Source organism: Grammomys surdaster, unplaced genomic scaffold (genome assembly GCF_004785775.1).
Source record: "Grammomys surdaster isolate TR1022 unplaced genomic scaffold, NIH_TR_1.0 125621, whole genome shotgun sequence".
Lineage (NCBI taxonomy): Eukaryota > Metazoa > Chordata > Mammalia > Rodentia > Muridae > Grammomys > Grammomys surdaster.
In genome coordinates this window covers 83,138-106,194 of record NW_021620462.1, presented here as the reverse complement: position 1 = coordinate 106,194, position 23,057 = coordinate 83,138, and the positions used below count along the sequence as shown (strand labels likewise).

General features: G+C 39.7%; 2 protein-coding genes across 3 annotated transcripts; both read left to right on the top strand.

Annotated features, from left to right (window-relative positions):
* The first annotated feature begins 3,271 nt into the window (after positions 1 to 3,271).
* Positions 3,272 to 7,236, top strand: LOC114638692 (olfactory receptor 1468-like). Its single transcript, XM_028787250.1, has 2 exons — positions 3,272 to 3,373; positions 6,276 to 7,236. Exons 1-2 carry the CDS (start codon positions 3,324 to 3,326, stop codon positions 7,234 to 7,236), a joined length of 1,011 nt encoding a protein of 336 aa, XP_028643083.1. The 5' UTR covers positions 3,272 to 3,323.
* Positions 7,237 to 15,959: 8,723 nt separating this feature from the next.
* Positions 15,960 to 22,742, top strand: LOC114638689 (olfactory receptor 1468-like). Of its 2 annotated transcripts, XM_028787247.1 has the most exons (3): positions 15,960 to 16,084; positions 16,633 to 16,763; positions 21,789 to 22,742. In XM_028787247.1, exons 2-3 carry the CDS (start codon positions 16,755 to 16,757, stop codon positions 22,740 to 22,742), a joined length of 963 nt encoding a protein of 320 aa, XP_028643080.1. In that variant the 5' UTR covers positions 15,960 to 16,084; positions 16,633 to 16,754. The 2 variants fall into 2 exon arrangements, with proteins under 2 accessions (XP_028643080.1, XP_028643081.1); XM_028787248.1 differs by lacking the exon at positions 16,633 to 16,763 and having other exon boundaries at positions 15,966 to 16,084.
* The last annotated feature ends 315 nt before the right edge of the window (positions 22,743 to 23,057 follow it).

The following is a 23,057-nucleotide window of genomic DNA, read 5'->3' as shown; positions in this document are numbered from 1 at the left end:
ATGGTTGGTAACTTGAACATTTACAAGGGACTAGGATGGCTGTGAGTTAGCCTAATGACGGGATTATTGTAGGTCCACTTCCCAGGGGCCCACCCAATGCAGCTGAAAAGAAGTGCGTGGTGCTGGGAGTGGGTGCAGCCTACATGGCCTAAGACAGGGCTCTCACCCTCCTTTCACCCACATCGGAGTCCCTTGACGTTGTCCATCGTCGACAGCCTAAAACCTTCGACCATCGATATGACTCGTCTCACATCAGTGTTTTGGGGTTGTGAACTTGTCTAAGACCCCCCATAATTAGACATCCAAATTCAAAATTCACATAGTTGGGATTGATCATAAGATGCCTTCTCTAACTAAACAGAGAAGGGGGAGATGCCAGAAGCCAGGACCCTCGCCCTTACCCTCACCCCCTACCTTTCCCCACCTGCACAATGTCCTCTGAAGCTTGGCAACTGCAAGATCCTGCTTAGCAACTGCAGATAGACTCAAAGCAGTGTACCATATCATCTTAAGAATAGCAGGGAGACCATAACTCAAGCAGTGTACCATATCTTCTGAAGAACAGCAGGTAGATCATAATTCAAGGCAGTGTACTGTATAGACCATGACATGTTTCAAGGCACAGGCCAAGAAGATTTTGTACTTTTCCACCACCTGGCCCCTCTTACTCCCTCCCCTTGTAAAACATGCTATAAAAAAGCATTTCATGTTCAAAAAAAAAGAAATTAAAAAAAATTATTTAAAAAAAAAAGAATGAGGCCAACCCCAGAATCTTTTTGTGTCAATAAATCAAAGGCAACTATTCTTGTAATCCAGTGAAGGTAATACCATTGAAGATTCATATTCCTGAGGGATGAAGGTCGAATGTAGTTGAAATGATGAAAAGGAACACAGAATAACTGTTGAAGAGGACTTAAAAATATCAACTATAATCTTATGATCAAATGGAAAAGCCAGAGCTGGGAAGTATTCTAACATCTAAGGAGACTGTTTAGGATTATGGTGGGCAGCACTAGAACTCCAATGGCATATGCTCTAAGATCAAGAATTGACAAATGGGACTTCATAAAATTGCAAAGTTTCTGTAAGGCAAAGGACACTGTCAATAGGACAAAACGACAACCAACAAATTGGGAAAAGATCTTTACCAATCCTTCATCTGATAGAGGGCTAATATCCAATATATACAAAGAACTCAAGAAATTAGACTCCAGGCAACCAAATTACCCTATTAAAAAATGGGGTATAGAGCTTAACAAAGAATTTTCAACGGAAGAAACTCGAATGGCCGAGAAGCACCTAAAGAAATGTTCAGCATCCTTAGTCGTCAGGGAAATGCAAATCAAAACAACCCTGAGATTCCATCTCACACCAGTCAGAATGGCTAAGATTAAAAACTCAGGTGATAGTAGATGCTGGTGAGGGTGTGGAGAAAGAGGAACACTCCTCCATTGTTGGTGGGACTGCAAGATGGTGAAACCACTTTGGAAATCAGTCTGGCGGTTCCTCAGAAAATTGGACATAGCATTACCTGATGATCCAGCTATACCACTCCTAGGCATATACCCAGAAGATGCTCGAACATATAACAAGGACATATGCTCAACTATGTTCATAGCAGCCTTGTTTATAATAGCCAGGAGCTGGAAAGAACCCAGATGTCCTTCAACTGAGGAATGGATTCAAAAAATGTGGTATATTTACACAATGGAGTATTACTCAGCTATTAAAAACAATGAATTCGAGAGGTTCCTAGGTAAATGGATGGAACTAGAAATTATCATCCTGAGTGAGGTAAGCCAATCATAAAAGAACATACATGGTATTCACTCACTGATTATTGGATATTAGCCCAGAACCTTGAAATGCCCAAGATGCAACTCACAGGCCACATGAAGCCCATAAAGAAGGAAGACCAAGTGGGGGTGATTCGGTCCTTCTTAGAAGGAGCAACAAACTACTCAAGGGAGAAAATATGGAGACAAAGTGAGGGACAGAAACTGAAGGAGGAGCCGTCTCAAGACCATTCCACCTGAGTATCTATCCCATGTGCAATCACCAAAGGTAGATGCTGATGTGGAAGTCAGGAAGTGCATGCTGATAAGAGCCTGACATGGATATCTCCTCAGAGGTCTTCAAGAGTCTGACATACTCAGAGGCAGATGCTCACAACTAGCCATTGAACTGATCATGGGGTTCTCAATAGAGGAGTTAGAGTGAAGACTGAAGGAGAGCTGAAAGGATTTGCAGCACCATGAGGAGAGCAACAATACCAACCAACCACAGTTCCCAGGGTCTAAACCACCAGCCTGGGAGCACTTAGGGAGGGATCCAGTGCTTCAGTTGAATATGTAAGAGTGGAGGGCCCTGCTGGGCATAGGTGGAAGAAGAGAACCTTGACCTCATGAAGGCTGGATGCCCCAGGGGGTGGAAATTTTGAGGGTGGGGAGGTGGGAGGGGGGTTGATAGAGGTTACATCCACAGAGAAGAAGGAGGAGGGGCGAGGGGATTGGGGGTTCCTGGGTGGGTGGGGGGTGGGGTAAGGGGACAACATAGGAAATGTAAATAAAACATCCAATAAAAATTAAAAAAAAAGATTTTCTTAGAAAAGATAGAAGCTAGAAACAACTGAATAAGGTACAAAACCAATTTCATTTTCAAATTTGGCTGGAGGAAGAATTAAGCATGATGTGGCAGGGTTTTTTTTTTTTCTTATTCTCATCCTTCTTGTGTGTCTTCATATGCTTGGGTCCTTATAGCTGAGGGTTTCTCTTACCTGAAATATGTTCATGGGTAGCTTAGTTTTAGTGAAAGGTTCTGCTTCCCTTGAAATGTTTTTTGAAATATATGTCTTTTTAAGTAGTATTCAAAGACCACTGGTAGCTTTTTGTTCACAGGATAAAGCCTATGCTTTAATACTCTTAAGATATTTTAGAGCCTTCACAATAAGGTCTCTATTTTTAGGCCTCTCAAACCTTCTCCCCAAATACAGGATCCAGCATATGGGACTGCTGTTGTTGATTCCTTAGAAAATGAGTAAGCATCTCTCAGTGAGTTGCTCTCTATCCCGGACATGGCCCCCAAAGTACAACACCACATGATCAGTGAGTAGTTAGTCACTGCTACAGGACTCTAGGAGAATTTGTCCTAGAGAGATCTTGAATAATTAGTTTGTCTTATTTAATGATTTCCTCCTGGATCTAGATTCCTCTGGGATGCAGAGTCCCTTAGGCCCAGGGATGAGCAGAATAAGTGTGAGCAGGGATGGAAGAGACTCAGGTGATGACTACAAAGGCTGTTTTTCCTATACCTACACTGAATAGATGGGAACAGGGTCTTGCACCATGTTCCTAGAGTTTCACAGACATTCTGGGTAAGTTGGCAAGAAAGTGAATAAGCTAGGGCCTTTGTTTCCCTAACTTTAATTGAAGACTTTAATTTCCAAGTCTTAGGATACTCTGCAAGACTTTTTTTTTCCAGATGTACTTTCCCTCTCTGTGCTCACTCCCAAGGTTTTTCCCACATTATAGAAATATTCTGGTTAAACGTTGTCACCTGTTACATTTTTAGTATAGCATTCATTACTATTACTAGGCAATGTGTTCTCACAAGATTGTATCATGCCAACAAAAGGGCATCCCTCTGAGGAAAGCATTTTATACAGATGTTCTTGTTATATATTAGATTATTCAAGGAACTTAAAAACCATAGATAATCCTCTTGAAGAGTTTATAATCTCAATTATTGGGGAGCAGTGAAAAAATATTTTATTTTAAAAAGTGTATGGTTATCAAAGTGTGATCCACAGACTGGAAGAATTAGCATCACCAAATGAAGAGTTTGAATGTTTAATTTGGAGCCCACACAAGACTTACTGATCAGAATCAGAATTTATTAGGATAACCAGGTGTTCCTTTGACTAAATCTAAGCCTTTCATTATTTTTATGTGCAGTTCAGACTGAGAACTGAACAGGTGCAATATGAGAAAAATGAGGAAAATGGAGCCTTTGGGCCTCAGGTGTTGGTCAGGGGCACCATTTGCAAGTATTGTCCTTGTTCTTTGTTATTCTTCATAACAGCCTTGATATCAGAGGTGTATCCTGCACATTTCTCAGGGAAGCTCCAGTCTAAGATAGGTGTATAAAATTTTATTGGTGCTTTTTCAACTGCAACACTGGAAGATCATGTCTAAATGTAAAAGCTATTAGTATGGCAAGATTAAATAGTATCGGTAAGGTGAAAATTCCAGCAACTGGGCTTAGCTGTGCTTTTTCAAGGGAGAAATTTATCTATCTTAACAGCCTTCTTTTCTGTTTTAGCTTTGAGGAAACTGACATATGGATACATGGAAACAAACTGAAATGAAGTCCTCAAATCACCTTTATTCATTTCTTTCTCCATAAATCAATTATTTTTGTCTTGTTTTAGAGGCACTTTATTTAGATAACTAAAAAATATTAGATGTTCAGAAGCAATCAGTGTACAATGAAAGAGGCCAAACCAGCTACTTTATCTCGTACTTCCTCTTCTTGAGAAGTAAGTGGAGAGAGAAAAAGGCATTCTTCTTTAAGGGAAAAGTCAGAAAAATAGGCCAATATATTTTTCTTCTCCATAACAAGAAATTTAGGTGTAAAATGGAAATTGTAAGTTGGTTTTTCACTCCAGACAGGAGGCTGTGCACTATGTGAACATAATCCTCCCGCCTGTCCCTCACACACTCAGCTATTTTCACTCACAGGCAACACTGAGTAGTTGTTTGTACACTGGAGCGAATTCACATGCCCCGATGTTTTCTTCCGTCTTTGCCACAGGCAGAGAGTAACTCTGAAGGCTGATTCTTGTCTCTGCTTGTTTAGTCCATGAACTATATGGTATCTGCGATTGATGCTCAGGCCTTAACTTCATGAGTTGACGAATATATGGAATCTGAATTCTCTGAAGCAATTTCTTCCAGCTCTTTTTCTGCTGTTTCTGGAAATCTGATCTTTGGCTTTGCCAGTTCCCCACTGTCTTCCTCAGGAAGCCCAGGCCATGACATAAGGCCACCAAAGGAGGGGAGAAGGAAGGGAGGAGGGGAGGGGAGTGCCAGAGAGCCAGCCACCAGGACTCTCCCACATCAATTATTAACTTAGTGTTTTCATCTCAATATCAATGAATAATATGGACATTGTTACTCAAGAAACAAAATGTTCATAGCTACACATACCAGGTTGTCTGGTTGTCTATTTAGGATAAATTATAGTGTGTTGGGGAGCCTAAGGGTCTGAAGTTACACTGGGAATTCTGAAACATTGTCAAAAGCTACACGATTCCAGGATAGCGAGTCTGAGAAGACCTACAGGCAGAAAAAAAAAGAGATGAAATATTCTAACAGGGCACTGAGACATCCAGAAGGTATACACTTAGCAGCTACAATGGCAGTTGGAATTAGCATGGATGACTTAGAGAGAAATGAAGTGACAGATGCTATGGGACTTGCTAGATTGAATGCTGATGGTCATGGGAATGGATGGACGAATTAAAAATTCCAACACCTCTTATGTGAGCCTGGATTTCTTCTCCTGAGATATGAGAAACTGGGAAAAGGGCAGGGTGAATTGTACAGGTATTTGGGATCTACTGAGCTGAAGATGGCCTTGTTACACCTATGGAGAAATAAGCAATAAGCAGTTGGTGGCAGAGTACTACAGGTAATAGTGGTTTAGCTAATCATTTTAGGTGATAATGGACATCATGGAAATAGGCAAGCATTTGTAGGGACATAGCCTTAGAATTATAAGAGGAATGTTTAGTAGGAAGTCCCAGGAAACAGTAGCTACTGTAAGAAAAAAAACACCTCAGTTCCAATTATTGAGAATAAATAGACATTGCACTGCCAGGTGAGCAGCTAACCCGTGACTGTTTTAGGAAGGAAATAAGAGCCAATACCATTGTACTATCTAATAACCAGTGACAATGACTGAGAAGTGGCTTAGATTTAGTCATAGCGATAAATTTAAGAAATTTAAACCAGGAATGGTAGTGGATGCCTTAAATCTCAACACTCAGGAATCAGAGTTCCAGGCACACTTGGTCTATACATGGAGCACCAGGACAGCCAAGGCTAAGTAGAGGGGCTGTGAGTTAAAACCACTTACAAACAAAGAAATTTTAACTTACTTTCTTTCAGTTGATGAGGTGCAGTCAATAACTGAACACTTACAAGATTATATATCATAGAAATGTGTTCATTTTTATTTGTATTTAAGGAGACTTTAAATTTTTTCTCTCAAAGATTCCGATTAGACAGCATGACAGAAGACAACCAAACTGATTTCTCCCAGTTCCTCCTCCTGGGCCTGCCCATACCCCCAGAGCACCAGCACCTGTTCTACGCCCTGTTCCTGGCCATGTACCTCACCACCGTCCTGGGGAATCTCATCATCATCATCCTCATTGTACTGGACTCTCATCTCCACACACCCATGTACTTGTTCCTCAGCAACTTGTCCTTCTCTGACCTCTGCTTTTCCTCTGTCACAATGCCCAAGTTGCTACAGAACATTCAGAGTCAGGATCAATCCATCACCTATAGAGGTTGTCTGACACAAATGTACTTCTTTCTGTTTTTTGGAGACCTTGAGAGCTTCCTCCTGGTGGCCATGGCCTATGACCGCTATGTGGCCATCTGCTTCCCCCTTCATTACATGAGCATCATGAGCACCAAGCTCTGTGTGAGCCTGGTGCTGCTGTCCTGGGTACTGACCACCTTCCATGCCATGCTGCACACCCTGCTCATGGCCAGATTGTCATTCTGTGAGGACAATGTGATCCCCCACTTTTTCTGTGACATGTCTGCTCTGCTGAAGCTGGCCTGCTCTGACACACATGTTAATGAGTTGGTGATATTTGTCATGGGAGGCCTCATCCTTGTCACTCCATTTGTGCTCATTGTTGTGTCCTATGCACGAATTGTCTCCTCCATTCTCAAGGTCCCATTTGCTCGAGGCATCCGTAAAGCCTTCTCCACCTGTGGCTCCCACTTATCTGTGGTGTCACTGTTCTACGGGACAGTCATTGGTCTGTACTTATGTCCATCAGCTAATAACTCTACTGTGAAGGAGACTGTCATGGCCATGATGTACACAGTGGTGACTCCCATGCTGAATCCCTTCATCTACAGCCTGAGGAACAGAGACATGAAGGGAGCACTGGGCAGAGTTATTTGTAAGAAAAAAGTTTTCTTCTGTCTATGATGGTAATGATTGAAATTGTTTATTTAATAGTTAATTGATATCTGGATATTATTATAATATGACTTCTTTTTTCACTAGGGAATTTTTTGTTAAAGTGATGTATTATATCCTTGCCCCAAAATTAAAATAGCAGAAGTAGAAATGTCTAGTTGGTTAAGAAGGATTTCTCATGATTTGCTTGTAGAGTTTTCCAATTCGTTAATTCAAGGTAAACTGAGCACTTGGCAGATTGTATATTATAGAAATGTGTTCAATTTTTATTTGTACTTAAGGGGACTTTAAAATTTTTCTTTTAAATACTCTGGTTACACAGCATGACAGAAGGGCACCAAACTGATATCTCCCAGTTCCTTCTCCTGAGCCTTCCCATTCCCCCAGAGCACCAGCACCTGTTTTATATATGCCCTGAGAAGGCATACATAAAATCTTTTAATACATGCTGTGGGCCATCGAAGTGGTTCAGCAGGTGAGGACGTTTGCTGCTGAATCTGATTACATTAGTTTAACCCCAAGAACCTATATGGTGGAGGGAGAGAACCTACTTCCACTAGTTGCTTTTTGACATCCGTACATGTGCTGTGGTGCACGCACATACACAGGGAAACAACAAATAGAGAAACTATAAAGACTAGTACTGTTTCTGGCTGTTAAAATGTTAATGTTCAGTAATTAAAAAAACTATAACTGATTTAAAACACACTCTATTCTTTCATAGTGATAGTTTAGTATTGCATGTTTCCTGTTTCTTAGCCTAAAATGGAGCTTTCATTCATAAATAAAAATTCTGTACTCTTCCAAAGAAAATGCTCCCATTATTGCCTCTCTTAATCTGTATAAATTATGCCTTGTTTTAGGTGTGTATTGTTGAAGTTTTTTCATTGATTTACATTTCAAATTTGGTTTCTGTTTTTTTTGTTGTATAGTTTAATTCATATTTCACCAATTTTTATATACACTCATTTTTACCTTGTGTGGTTTATGATATTATCATATGTGTAGACTCACAAGCAGAAGCACTCAGCATGGTTGATGGTAACCACTTGGCTCTAATTGCATGCTGGTTAGATAAAGCATTTATAAATAACTGATGACAAATGAAGAGACATATTTATTGTTTTTTATAGTCTCAGTATGATTCTTGAAAATAAAATAGAAACTTTAAGTATTTAACTTGAATTATAACTGATACATAGAAACAAAATTATACATATTTATTGGGTATCATGTGATGTTTGTGTATGTATACCCCATGAAGTGCTTAAATCAGGTTAGACTGTCTGGCTTTACAGACACTTATCATTTTGGTGTATGTGTATGTGCGTTTGTGTGTGTGTTTGTGCATGTGTAGGTATATATGTATGTGCATACCCATTAGCAGATATTAGGTGTCGTGTTCTATCACTATCTACCTTGTCCCCTTGAGACAAGGTCTCTCACTGAACATGAAGCTAGGCTGGCATCCAGAAAGCTCTGGTAATCCTCCTGTTTCTACTCTACATGTTGCTGGAGTTACAGGTACATGACTATGCCTTTTTAATATGAGTGCTGGAGATCTAAATTAAAGACCTAATTCTCACCCACCATGCACCCCTACCCACTGAGCCATCTTCCAGTTCGACATTAATCATTTCTTTGTGGTGAAACACTCTAAACCATCTGGTTCTGAAAATACACTGTATATTATGTTTATAGGTAGCTGATAGTGCAACAGCACACTGAAGGTGCTCCTATATCTTTACAAAGAGGCCATTTGTCAATATCCCCCATTCCTCTCCCCCTTTACTCTCTCTGCCATCTACCAGAAAATAATTTTACATAGTTTAAAGTATAGTGTTTTAGTGTATGTTATATTATGCGGATGGCCTTGAAGATTAGAGATTGGACAGGATCCCTGAAGAGCAGATAGGGAGAGGCATCTATGACTTGGTAATAAAGATGGAGAATGTCCAAGACTGCTGGCTTCTTTCACACTCTCCTGACATGAGACAAAACCTGGAGGCTTAAAAGAAAGGCCCCTGGGTGTTTTCTCCTGTGAGTAGTCCTGCTGATGGACTGGTTCAACAAGTTCAAATCTTGATCAGGACATGTTTACACAACAGTTGTGAGTCAATCAGTCATCCTGCTTTTCTGAGCAAACCTAAATTAAGGGAGAAAGTCTCTTTAGAGACTTAAAAAAAAAACCCACCCTTCTAAAAGAGGCTGTGGTTTTACTTCCAGTGCACAAAGGGAAAGACAGTGGTAGGAGCAGACCTCAGCAAATGAGAATAAACCTGCATGTCAGTGCTCTGAGCCAGTGGCTGGTGGGTGATTATTAATTAGCTTTCTGAGTCAAACATCTATCAGATCACTGCTGTAGAGCCTGAGAACTCTAAGGTTACAGGGATGCACATAACACCCACAACTGCATCCCTCCAGCAGAGTAATCAACACTGTAGACATCTCAAGAGTGTAAAGACAGGCCCCTCTGTATGTACCATTTCCGAGCTATGTTTTCTCCCCACAGTGCAACTCCAACATTAGTCACCCCTGGTAATACAATTTGGATGTGTCATGAGGAGCAGAGAACCTATCCAATCACCAACGCATATACTACAAAGCCAAGTCTGACCCTACAAATCCTTGGTATGCAGAGAAGGAAGGCCGCTAAGATAGCTCCTGAGGATGTTGGACATCAGATATTTGCCTGGTACAGTCAGCTACAGTATAAACCATGGAACAGCAAGTTGAATTGATTCTTCCCCTCCATGTAGATACTTGACAGTCCCTGATTTTCCAGGACTATGAAAACAGCTGCCCCAATCTCTCTCCCCATCTCTATCTGTCTCTTTCTGCCTTCTTCCTTTCATACATCTTAGAGCTTTGTGTTTTCTGATTCTCTTGTCCTCTTTACTACACTTTTAGTCATAGTTAAAAATTTTTTCCTTTATTGTTATTCTTTTTCATATGTTCATCTAATTTTATTCATATATTTTCCCCTTATTAGTGCATAATTTTCTTCTTCTTAATTTATTTTCTTATTTGCCCCTCATGTTTCCTCCTTGCTTGTTAGTAGTATTTTAGTGTTTACTTTGCTTTTCTTACACACTCATATTTTTTATTTCTCTTTAATTTATCTAACTTTGTCTTGAACCTATTCAAGGAAATATTTTTTCCTTTTTCTAACTTTATTTTCCCTTTTATAATATTTATCTTCACTCTTCCTTTTTTCTTCTTATCTGTTTACTCTTTTTACTCACCTTAGATATATAGATTCATCAGAATCACGATCAAAATTCAAAGGCCACTCCCCACAGAACTAGAAAAAAGCAATTTTAAGTTCTTAGAGAAGAACAAAAAAACTCAAAAGGAGCCAAGACAATCTTTATTGGAAAGATCAATGCTGATGTTAGGTTGTATTGCAAAGCATTAGTGAGAGCATATACTAATTGGCATAAAACAGATAGACTAATGGAATAGAGTCTGGTACCCAGAAAATAAGCCAACATAGGTATGACCACATAATTTTTGACAAAGGCATGGAAACATGGTTTAAAGAGCTTCTTTAACAAATAGTACTGGAAAAGTTGGACAAGGAATCAACAAATAGAATATAAAAACAACTGACAAATTAAACATCAAATTGACCAGTCTACTTAACATGGATTAATGAATTAAATAGTCCTCAAAATGAGAAATACAAGTGGCTAATAAATAATTTGAAAAATTTCTCAACATCTTCAGCAATCTGGTAAAGATACTCCATGCAAAATGGTTACCCAAACCAAACCAAACCAGACCAGACCAGACCAGACCAGACCAACCAGACCAACCAGACCAACCCGACCAACCCAATCCAACCCAACCCAACCCAACCCAACCCAACCCAACCCAACCCAACCCAAACCAAACCAATTTAAACAACCAATCAAAACAAAAACAAACATAAAACCATACTGATGAGGATGTAGAGAAAAGAGAACACTTATCTGTTGCCAGAGGGAATGGAAATAAGTCCAGCCATTATGGAAATCATCAAAGAGGTTTCACAAAAAGATTAAAAATAGAACTATTATATTATCTAAATATACTACTCTTGGATATATGCTCAAAGGCTTATAAATCAACTTGCCTAAAAGTACTTGCACATTCAGGTTTATTACTGCAGTATTCACAATAGACATGGAATGAAATAAGCCTATTTGTCATCAGTGGATGGATAAAGAAAATATGGTAATATATATATATATATATATATATATATATATATATATATATATATAATAGAACTTTATCTAGTTATAAATAAAAATGAAACTATTATCTTTTTATGAAAAGAGATAGACCAGGACATCACCATGTTAAAAAAATAGGCCATACAATGTGTATTTCATTCTCAGACTCAGAAATTTTGTTTAAAGTGAATGTGTATGTGTGTATCTGCAAACACATGGGCATAGTTCACAAAAGTAGAAAGGATATCATGGGAAAGGACAAATAGTTTCCAGAGGGGGAAACAAGGTAATAGAACATGTGATATAAAGAGTGGAGTGGGGGCTGTCTGGAGGAAAGGAGGAAACAAGGCAGAGAGGGATGGAGGCAGGTGGAGGGCTGTGTATGATGAGGAAGGGGGTGGCAAAGACTGTGGACGAGGGGGATAGCTTAGAACTAAATATGAACTAGAACAACATATATGCATGAAAAGTTGTAATGAAAACCAACCAACAAAAAAGCAGATGTAGAACATCTTTCAATACAATAGAGGCTTTATAAAACAAACTGCTAGCCAAACATTATGATGCTAAGTGAGGAAAAAGTGTATTTCCTCCAAAATTTGATATGAGAAAAGAGTGCTCACTCTCCCTGTTCTTGTTCACTAGGGTACTTGAAGTCTTAGCTAGAGAAATATAGCAAGAAGAGAATAACATACACAAATATCAAAGGAAGAAATCAAAATGTCCCAATTTATAGATGTCATGGTTTTATAGTTAAAAGGCACTCAAAACTCCAGTAGAAAATTCTTAGACCTGATAAACCCTTTAAAAAAACTAGCAGGATATAAAAATCTATAGCTTTTCTAGATACTAATAACTAACTTGCTGGCAAAGAAATCAATACAGAACTACTATTCATAATAGCTTAAAATACCCAAGAATAAACATAGCCAAAGAAATAATTTTAAGACCCTAAAGATAGAAATTGAAGAGACCATCAGAAGATAGAAGGACCTCACATATTGTTGGGTAATGACATCAATATTGCTAAAATGCTTATCTTACCAAAATCATCTATAGATTCAACACAATGCTTATAAAAATTTCAATGACTCTTTGTTATAAAATAAAAAGAATCCTAAAGTTCAATGGAAGCACAAAAAGATCCTGAATAGACAAAACAATTCTAAACAGAAAGAACAATGCTGGAATTACCAATATCAAATTATACTACACAGCCATAGGACCAAAACCAAACCAAACTCTCAAGCCCTCCACGGTAATAGCACAAAATAGAAACATAAAGCAATAGAATAAAATAAATCATCCAGAAATTAACTTATATTGTTAAAGCCACCTAATTTGACTATGGTATCAAAAACGCATATTAGAGAAAGGGGCACATTTTCAGCAGATATTGATGGAGTAGCTGGATATCCATATAGAAAACTCAAACCAGCCCCCATCTCTCACCCCTACAAAAGTCAAGTGGGAACCAATCAAAGACATCAGTGTAAGAACCAACACTTTGAAACTGCCGTAGGAGGGCGTAACCCAGATACTTCCAGAAACAAGTGTAGGCAAGGGCTTTCTTAAAAGGGCCTCTAACACCACAAAAAATAATCCAAAGAATTAGCAAGTGGGGTTACATGAAAGCAAGATGCTTCTGTAGTGCAAAGAAAATAGTGTCAGCTACAAAAGAAAGTCTACAGTATGGGAGAAAACAATTGCCATTTATACATCTGATTGGAGATTAATAGCTAGAATTAGAAAATCACTCTAAACCTGAAACAGTCAATAAATAGACAAGCCTATTGAATAGACAGCCCTTAAAAAGAAAATATAGATCGCCAATAAGTATTTGAAAAAGTGTTCAATTTAAAACACAGTGATAGTTATTTCTGAAAATTTCAAGATAATTTTGGATCATAATTCATTTCCCATAGGTGAAACCATGGGAAATTGAAGCACAACAAGGGAACTACTGTATGTCTAACTGTTGTCTTTAAAACTCTAAAATGATGATTTAGGAAGTTATGAGTAGAATAAAGGATGGAGATACCTTTTTTTCTGGACTAGAAACCTCATGTTCATATGACAGACTCTTTGTAAACTCATTTTGAGAGTTAACAACTTACATTCATAACCCAACATAAATTATTGTATTAAAATTGATGACATGATAATAAAATTTATTTGTGAAAGCAAAGAAAGTGTAAACCAAAATAAGTTTTGGAAAAGAACAAAACAGGTGAACTTGAAGCCTATAGATTTCAGTCTTGTGATTGAGGAAAAGTGTTAATAGAAAAACACAAAAAGTGTGTGTCAGACTACAGACTGTTATCACAGGTGCTGGGGCTCAATAAGCTTACACTCTCTAGACTTACACTCCACCACTGAGCTATATCCTAAGGTCTTGGATTTATTGAGAGAGGTCTTACAATGAACCCTAGACTGGCCTCAAACTCACATTTCTCCTGCCCTCTCGTCTTGAGTGCTGGGATTACAGATGTGAACTACTGCCCTGGGATAGAGCCACTCTTCAGCCATCTATTGCTATTTGAGGAAAATGGAAAAACAGTTCAATAGACTTTAGTGTTTGTAACAAATGGTATTGAAAATTAAGATTCCCATACATCAAAGCAAAACCAAAAAAAAAGAATGCACTTCAGTCCATCTCTCCCATGTTCTCTAAAGTAATCAACACAAACTAGATCAGAGATCTCACCAGTTCTCCAAGTACTAAGGGAACTCTCAAGTTACTTTTCTTTATGTAAATAGAGAACTTCCTGGGCAAAAGTCAAGCAGCATGTGCAAAAGTGAGCCAGTGAAGAGCTGATTTTTGCATCTATAGATTAAGTAAGAAATAGCAGGTTGAACATAGTATGCCCAAAGGATTAGTATTGCGGGCAATATTTAAAAAACGGTGCCGGTCCAGCTTATTCCCAGACACCGCCATTTTCCCGAGGCTCCGGCTCTGGACCAAGGTTCTGGCTATCTAGAAACACTGGCCCTGGCACCCACGCGACCCCACTGAGGGGGATGGCTCTGCCAGTCCCCAGCGCCGACTCCACCAAGCTTGGCTGAACCCCAGACAACACCCGCCAGGCTCACGTTTCCCAGTAGAATGAAGACTCTTAAAGCTTAAAGGTATCCAATGGTTTCATGTATTTGGAAATGCTCAATTAACAAGATGCCCACACAATTAGAGTTGTTACCCAATATCTAACTTTTAGATATAAATTGTTACCCAGGACTGTTCTCGACCAGTTTGTCCTCCTTCATCTTTGCCAATCTCCTCCTCCCTCTCCTCTTCCTTCTCCTTTCCACCCTTCAGTCCTCCGACATTAGCTCCTCCAAAATTACCGAGCTTTATCGCAAATGTAGAGGGAAATATCCTGATACAGATTAGTTCTGAAAATGCGAATTACTCTCCTGGGAAAGGTAACAGTGGTTTCACTGAGTTTGGGGTTTAGGCTTTTGGTTCTAAAATGAACACACTGAGAGCAGTGACACTCTTCTACTTGAGGTGAGTGATGTTGATTATCAGGGTAAACGTGCATGCTCTGTCTTGTTACCATGATCGTGGAATGCTGTGTCTGAAATCTCGTGGAATTCCTAATATCTCTGTGCCTCCAGATAAATTATTAATTTAAGTGAGAACAACCAGATAAAGGACAAGGATGCATATTTCCAAGTAGCAAAAGCACCACTTCTAGGTAATGACTGCCAAGCGTGAGTGGGAAGCCAGAGGAAGCAGAGGGAGAAGGAATTATAGATATTACCTATAGCTGAATCATTGCTCAGAGGGCCTGGAAGAACACAGCACACAGGTACATGCAGAGAGTGTTGGGTTGTTGGTGGTGGATGGTGTTAAGGCTCTCCTATGGAGTCGAAGAGGTAAAAATAATGAATGAAGTGTGAGTCTGAACTTTTTGTATGCTGGTTGAGGATAAATTGAACATGATCTAGGGGAGTTCATCTTACATTGCCAAATTTACAAAGTTTGGTCGTATGAGTCTGATTTTTATTAGTAGTATGCTTGTGTATGATAGAGCCTGCTTACAGGGAGTTGGCTTATAGTCTGAGTATGTAGCAAAGGACCCTTTGTCGAGCATGTCTTTAATGATGGTACTCTGCTTCAATGTAGTGGCCTCCTGTGGAAAATTGTAAATCAAGTATTCACAGTCTTCGGTACTTTCTTTGGCTCCTTCAACCACTCTTCATCATCTTCCCAAATGCAAGCTCCACTGACACAGGACCAGGGGGATGAACCATCAACTTCTTCATTCCTATCATTTTCCAAGTATAGTCATGTATGATCAGGGCCTATGATCAGAAATACAGGCCTCTGAGGGAATTGGTTCTAGATAGAAGCTGGATAATTACTTTGTTTTAAATTAGTTCCTCTAGGACATAGACTCCTCTGGGATGCAGGGCCCCTTAGGCCCAGGGATAAGCAGGATAAGCAATGTGAGCAGGTGTGGTGCTCACACAGGCAATGGCTATTGAGACCATCCTTCCTGTGCTTACAATGTGAGCAGGTGTGGTGCACACACAGGCAATGGCTATCGAGACCATCCTTCCTGTGCTTACAATGCGTAAATGGGAGCCGGATTTCAGTCCAGAGCCCTGGAGTTACCCTGAGATATTTCTGGGTGAGTTGGCCAGGGTGGGGTGTGGTTGTGGTGAGTGAGCTGATGTCTCAATGTCTCACTGTCCTTCCAACCTGAAAGTCTTGATTTTACTGGTTTTATGATAGTCTTTAGGATTTCTTCATGTAATTTATTAATGAAAGCATTTTTTAAAACATCAGTATAAAATGCATTCTCACAAATTGAGTCACTTTAGGTGATGGCATCTCTGTGAGAAAGACAGTGAACACATAGGTTTTTAGCTCCATGGCTATATTATTAAAATACTCATTTGTTCAGAATACTTCAGAGTACATTGGACAGCCTCCCTCCAGGTCATCATGTTTATTGGGGAACTGCTCAAAAGTTTGTGTTAAAAATATTATTTTATTCCTGTGAGTGTGATTGACAGACCAGCAGAGCTATCATTAATTGTAAAATTTGAATTTCTAACGTGTAGAATTAGGATCTACCTAATGGCTACCATGTCAAGGTCAACATTTAGTAATGCAACCAGTTTCTTTATATGTAAAATGGGCTTTTAGAACCTCTGTGCCTCATTTATTTTTCAGTGTTGGGGACTGAACTGAGTGCCTTAGGAATGCTAGACAAGCACTCTAGCACTGTGCTGAATCTCCAGCTTGAAGCTCTGCAGTTTACGACTCTCATGTGTGGCCTTGACTGAGAACTGCGTATGAACCAGGTGAGGGTGATGAGAAGCACTGTTATGGGAATGGCTCAAACTTATATCCATAATGTGTGGTTCTGTCTTTCAAGTGATATTCCTTGGTTGTGATTTATTATCACAGCTAGATGCCAAATTGAAATCTTCTTCATCTCTTAGAAATAGAGCCTCTAACAAAGCCACATAAACAAAATTTTATTGATGCTTTTCCTTATTGTAGTAATAGCACACCATGTCTAAATATGCAAGCAAGATAGCAAGCATTTTCAACATGCTAGACTAAACAGCACCAGCAGGGCAAAAATTTTTGCATTTGGATTTAGTTATTTATCTTTAGATAAATAACTTTAGAGGAAAAAGGTCCCATGTATTTCATTGTCCTGACATACTCAACATATGTTTATTTCTGAAGAATAGCTGGATCATGGTCTCAAGGGTAGAACTTACACTCTCAGTTTTTACCAAATCACTAAATCTATCACAACAACTGACAATATATGCGTATAATGTAAAATATACGCCAAGGTCATATAGGATGTAAAGGAAGTATGCTTAGGCAGTATAATGTTTTCCATGGAACTGAAGTTATACCCAGGAATTATGTATTAGGATGCCCAAAGCTTCTTCTGGGAAGGTATAATAGTTGTGATCTACTTAGATAGATGAGTGTTCTTCGCAGCCCTTAAAGTTGAAGGAATCTGTGTCTTGGCCTGATGTGCAGCAGAGAAAAATTTCTAAAACACTAGTCATGTCCAAGAACCATGCCAAGTACTGCCCATGCCACAAGATGGCGACACAGCCTTTCTTGCATGGAATCTACGTGAAAGTCAGTGAAACTGGTGATCCTTGAGTGACCCTTGAGTGCTATGGGATAATATAGGATGCTGTGGAAACATGGCAGCTGGTCTCACCTAGAGGAGCATGAAAAATTTAGCACATAGCGTTACTTGTAATATACAAGTAAGGTAAACTGAGGGTAAGCCAGGTGATATGGAAGCACAGGAGAGATGAGCCCAGGCAGAAAGAACAGCAACTGTGAGAAGCTGGCGTGAAGAGACAGTGGCTGATAAGTCACACATTGCTGTGTAGGACACGCCAATGCAGTGGGCCAGATGATACAGTGGAGGTAGGCCAGGGACAACTCTGGAAGAACATTTTGTCTTTTGTGCCCTTAAAATAATTTTACCTTAACCTTAAAAATAGTGAGCATTTATGAAACTTTCAGCATGGCAACGAACATCAGCTCTTCATCCCAGTCAGTGAGAGAGAGTGAAGAAATTGAATCAGTGAGTGGGCAAGCAGGGGGAAGGGAATTAAGGCAGATTTAACCATCCAGATACAATATTGGCCTGGTGCAAATTTAGGAAATAGGATAAGTTTCTCAGAGAAACAAAGCTGGGCATAGCCTCACACATGTAATCTTAACATTCTGGAGGTGAAGACAGTAGACTGGTCAGTTTGAAGCCAGTATGGGGCCACAAATCAACTCAGCTCTGAACAAGACATTCTTACCATCCTCTTGAAGGCTCTGGGAACGTCTTGGAGGAGAGGGAGAAAAGAATGAAAAGAGAGAATATAGGGAAAAGGGCAATGAGATCCCATCTTTTGGGCAATCCATAGGCATTGAAATCATGAACTCTTGACAGTCAGCATGCAGGCATGCCCAGTAACATGCTCATCAACATGCAGGCATGGATAGGGCTCTACCCCTCACCTCTGAATGACTTTGTACTAATAGATTCAGGGGAAGGGCCACCACTGTCTTTGGTTGCCTACACACTGAAAATCCCACTACACATTAATATATAGTTTCAAACCAGTGCGCATGCAGATGGCTCTGGATAAGTGATTAAGTCACAAAACAAAACAAAAAGTCATGAATCTGTGAGAGAGACAGGTAGGAACAGAAGTGAAGTTTGATAGCAGTGGGAAGCACAAGAGAGAAAGTGGGCGTGGGAAAGAAAGTAACTAGAATTCACTATATATATATATGTGTGTGTATACATACACACACACACACACACACATATATATGAATCAAATTGTCAAAGAATTAAGTAAATTAATAAAAATAAAAGAACATAAAGAAGAGATAAGAAGTGGGGGTAGAGCTTCCGGTCTGCGCCTGAGCACTGAGGAGATCTTGAGCTTCAGCTCTGCACCCAATCCCACAAAACCCAGAGGAGGCGGGGCTCCCGGGAGCTCAGAGGATCTTAGGATGCTCTAGGAGCATGGTGGCTGCCAGAATGATGAGACACACTGGTGCTGAGACAGCGAATGTGAGCTTGCTGAGTGTCCTGACAAGGGTGACTGGGAAGCTGTATTGGACATATGCTCCTGACCCACCTTTGCTTGACTGTACCCTAGATGGGATAAGCTGCCTTGCCTCAAGTTTTTAGACCTTGTGGAACAGAGAACCAAAAAGAGAAATTATAATGACTCTTGTATTTTTCTTAAACGTGACCAGTTATTCAGACTCAATCATGTACTGGTCTAGAAATCAATCCAATATTGGAAATAACAGTTTTCATTTGGAAGGCTGGATCTGGGCATTTTCAGAGACATATTTAGAAGTTAGCTGCAGTTCTCTATAATGTTATAATAGCAAGAGATAAAGTTAGGACAGGATCTGGATTTCAAACAAGGGTTAGTGCATGTTTTAAGGCTCTTTTAATTGTAAAGCTAAAATTACTTTTGTCCCTTCTACAGTATTTAATGTAAGTTGCATTGATGGTATACTTTCTAATTGTGTTAGTGTGTTGAAACCTGGCATGTCTGTTACAGGGGGCTATCAAACAGCTTTTGTCTTATTGCCCTGAGTATTAGAAAACCTTGATTCTCTGAAAAAAGGTTGAAAGTCCTGGAAGAAGTGAGTTAGGCTTTAAGCAGAAGCAAGAGGGTAGCAGGCTTGATTATTGCTGGTATAACAGCTTTAATTCCATTAATTGCTAGCACCACTGCTTCTGCAATAGCTTTGACACAAGGAGTTAAGACAGCTATTTTTGATAACCATCTAGCAAAAAAAGTGTTACTAATGTACTTAGTATACAAAAGGATTTATATAGGTGTCTGGAACAATGGATTGATGCTCCATGTCATATTCAAATTATCTGAGGGAGGTTCAGGGTTCAAGAGTTAGGAGCCATCTCCAGTGTCATGACAAATACTATTGGAGTAGTGTTACTTCTAAAATTTACAATGATTGTCATTATAATTACAGAAAAGTTTAAAGACACCTGTAGGATATTTGGCATAATTCTAACACCTCTCTGGGTTTTTTAACTTTGCATAGTGAGATTATGGATTTAAAGAATGCTGCTCTGTTGAGGTTTGATGCTGGAGATAATGCCAATAAAATTATCCATGGCATGAGGTCAGTATTTCCATTTTGGTCAAACCTCAAGAATGACATATATAGCTTGATCATGCTAGCCCTTCTTGCCATGGGAATATCCTGCCCATCACGTTAAAGCTTGTCTTTAACAACATCAACAGGTTGGCAGCCAAAGTACATGACTTGAAACTGAAAATGGACCCACAGACAGAGTTATTAATTTAACAGGCTGGCAAGCCAAGGACGGGTAAGATTCTGCACAGAGCCTTACCAACCTAAGACCCAAAGTACATTGCTTTTGATAATGCATATTCCACGATGGGTGAGGAAGGCATTCTTGTCAGAATGACCTAAGACAGGCTTAGTCTGTTTTTTGCAATAAAAAGGGGGGGGGATGTGGAGAGCTTTTGAGGCTGCCTGGCAGGAATCTGACATAGGCCAAGGACAAGGAAATGGACTACAGGCAGGAATCTAACATTAGGCTGGAACAAAGTATTTCAGGCAGAAATCTAAATCCTAGGCTAGAACAAAGAAGAAATTTCAGGCAGGAATCTAAATCTTAAGCTAGAACAAAGAAGTAGGCTTCAGGCATGAAAATGACTTTGGGATAGGACAGGGAATAGGTTCAGATATTTTGGGCATCCTGATAAACCCTTAGAAATAGTGATCACAGGAGTGATCACGGGATTCTGTTTATTGTCGTGCATGTTCTTTGATTATCTAGGTTTATTGCCTTGCTTGTTCCTTGACTATTTGCATCTATCGTATTGGTAGTTCCTCAACCTAGAACTGACCTTAATACTTGCATGTAATTTAAATAGTATAAGGCAAAAACGGAGGAGGAGGGAAGGGATAGGGAATTAATGGGGTTGGGGGATGGGGAAAGGGGATAACATCTGAAATGTAAATAAATAAAATATCGGATTAAAATAAAAAATGTTGTTAGCAATGAAAAAAAAAAAAGAAAAATAAGTGGCCAGAAGAGCCAGAAAACAAAAGAAGTGGGGGTAAATAATGAATCAGGGATAGAAAAGATACAGGAAAAAAGCAGCACAGAATCTACTGGATTTTTTAGATCGCTAGAGAAACAATTATAAGAAAGAAAGCTCTTAGAATTCCGACTTAAGACTCCTTTCATTTTGAGATATAAAAGGTGGAGGAGTAGGTTGGAAAAAGGTCAGTAGGAAATGAAGTCTGTTGAGCTGAAGAGGGCTTCATAAGTCTAGGAGGAGTTAGTCACTAAGCACTTGATGGTGGTTTAGTGAAGGAGTCAGGTGTGCCCATGAAGCTTAGGTGGTACCTGATGCTATGAGAACAATTTGAAGGCTGGAGTTACATTATTACAAGGGTGTTCAGGAAAATGCTCCAGGAAACAATGATATGAAACACACTGCTAGAAAAACAGCACTTGCAGTTGCTGAGAGTGTATGGCCATAGCATCATCAGGAGAACTGAAGACCACAAAGCTAACCCATAAGTATGTTTTAGATGGGAGTGAAGAGTCAATGTTGTTGTTTCTAATGTTAATGGAAAAAAGTGTGCTAGATGGCTGAAATTTAGTCATGGTGTATTTCTGATTGCAGATTCATCTTTCAATATGAAAATGAGATTACATATTGTAGAACACATACACAGATCATTTGTCATGAATGTATATTTGGTTTTATTTGGATATTGAGGGATATTTTATTTTCTCTTAAATATCTTAGATGCAGGGCATCACAGAAAGGAATCAAACTGCTATCTCCCAGTTCCTCCTCCTGGGCCTGCCCATCCCCCCAGAGCACCAGCACCTGTTCTACACCCTGTTCCTGGCCATGTACCTCACCACCGTCCTGGGGAATCTCATCATCATCATTCTGATTCATCTGGACTCTCATCTCCACACACCCATGTATTCTTTTCTCAGTAACTTGTCCTTCTCTGACCTCTGCTTTTCCTCTGTCACAATGCCCAAATTGCTCCAGAATATGCAAAGTCAATTTCCATCCATCCCCTATGCAGGATGCCTGACACAGATGTACTTTTTCCTGTTTTTTGCAGATCTTGAGAGCTTCCTCCTGGTGGCCATGGCCTATGACCGCTATGTGGCCATCTGCTTCCCCCTTCATTACATGAGCATCATGAGCTCCAAGCTCTGTGTGAGCCTGGTGCTGCTGTCCTGGGTGCTGACCACCTTCCATGCCATGCTGCACACCCTGCTCATGGCCAGATTGTCATTCTGTGAGGACAATGTGATCCCCCACTTTTTCTGTGACATGTCTGCTCTGCTGAAGCTGTCCTGCTCTGACACACATGTTAATGAGTTGGTGATATTTGTCATGGGAGGCCTCATCCTTGTCATTCCATTTGTGCTCATTGTTGTGTCCTATGCACGAATTGTCTCCTCCATTCTCAAGGTCCCATCTGCTCGAGGCGTCCGTAAAGCCTTCTCCACCTGTGGCTCCCACTTATCTGTGGTGTCACTGTTCTACGGGACAGTCATTGGTCTGTACTTATGTCCATCAGCTAATAACTCTACTGTGAAGGAGACTGTCATGGCCATGATGTACACAGTGGTGACTCCCATGCTGAATCCCTTCATCTACAGCCTGAGGAACAGAGACATGAAGGGTGCCCTAATTAGAGTTCTTTGCAAGAAGAAAATTCTTTTCTGCTTATGAACACAAATATTGGAATTTTAAATAATGTATTCAGTAACATTTAACTTTAACATATGTATGAGTATTATTGTATAACCTTTCTTCTTATCATAAAGCTTACTTCTCAGCCAGGCAGTGGTGGTACACACCTTTAATCCCAGCACTTGGGAGGCAGAGGCAGGCAGATTTCTGAGTTTGAGGCCAGCCTGGTCTACATAGTGAGTTCCATGACAGTCAGGGCTACACAGAGAAACCCTGTCTTGAAAAGAAAAAAAAAAGAAAAGAAAAAAAACCTTACTTCTCAAATAATAATTCAGTGTTGTTCAATATGTAATG

What these genes read in the sequence shown, in the direction of transcription:
- LOC114638692 (XM_028787250.1), top strand. Translation starts at nt 3,324, where the DNA reads ATGGGAACAGGGTCTTGCACCATGTTCCTAGAGTTTCACAGACATTCT. An exon ending in GAGTTTCACAGACATTCTGG is followed by an intron (nt 3,374 to 6,275) that starts GTAAGTTGGCAA and finishes TTTCTCTCAAAG; the next exon opens with ATTCCGATTAGACAGCATGA.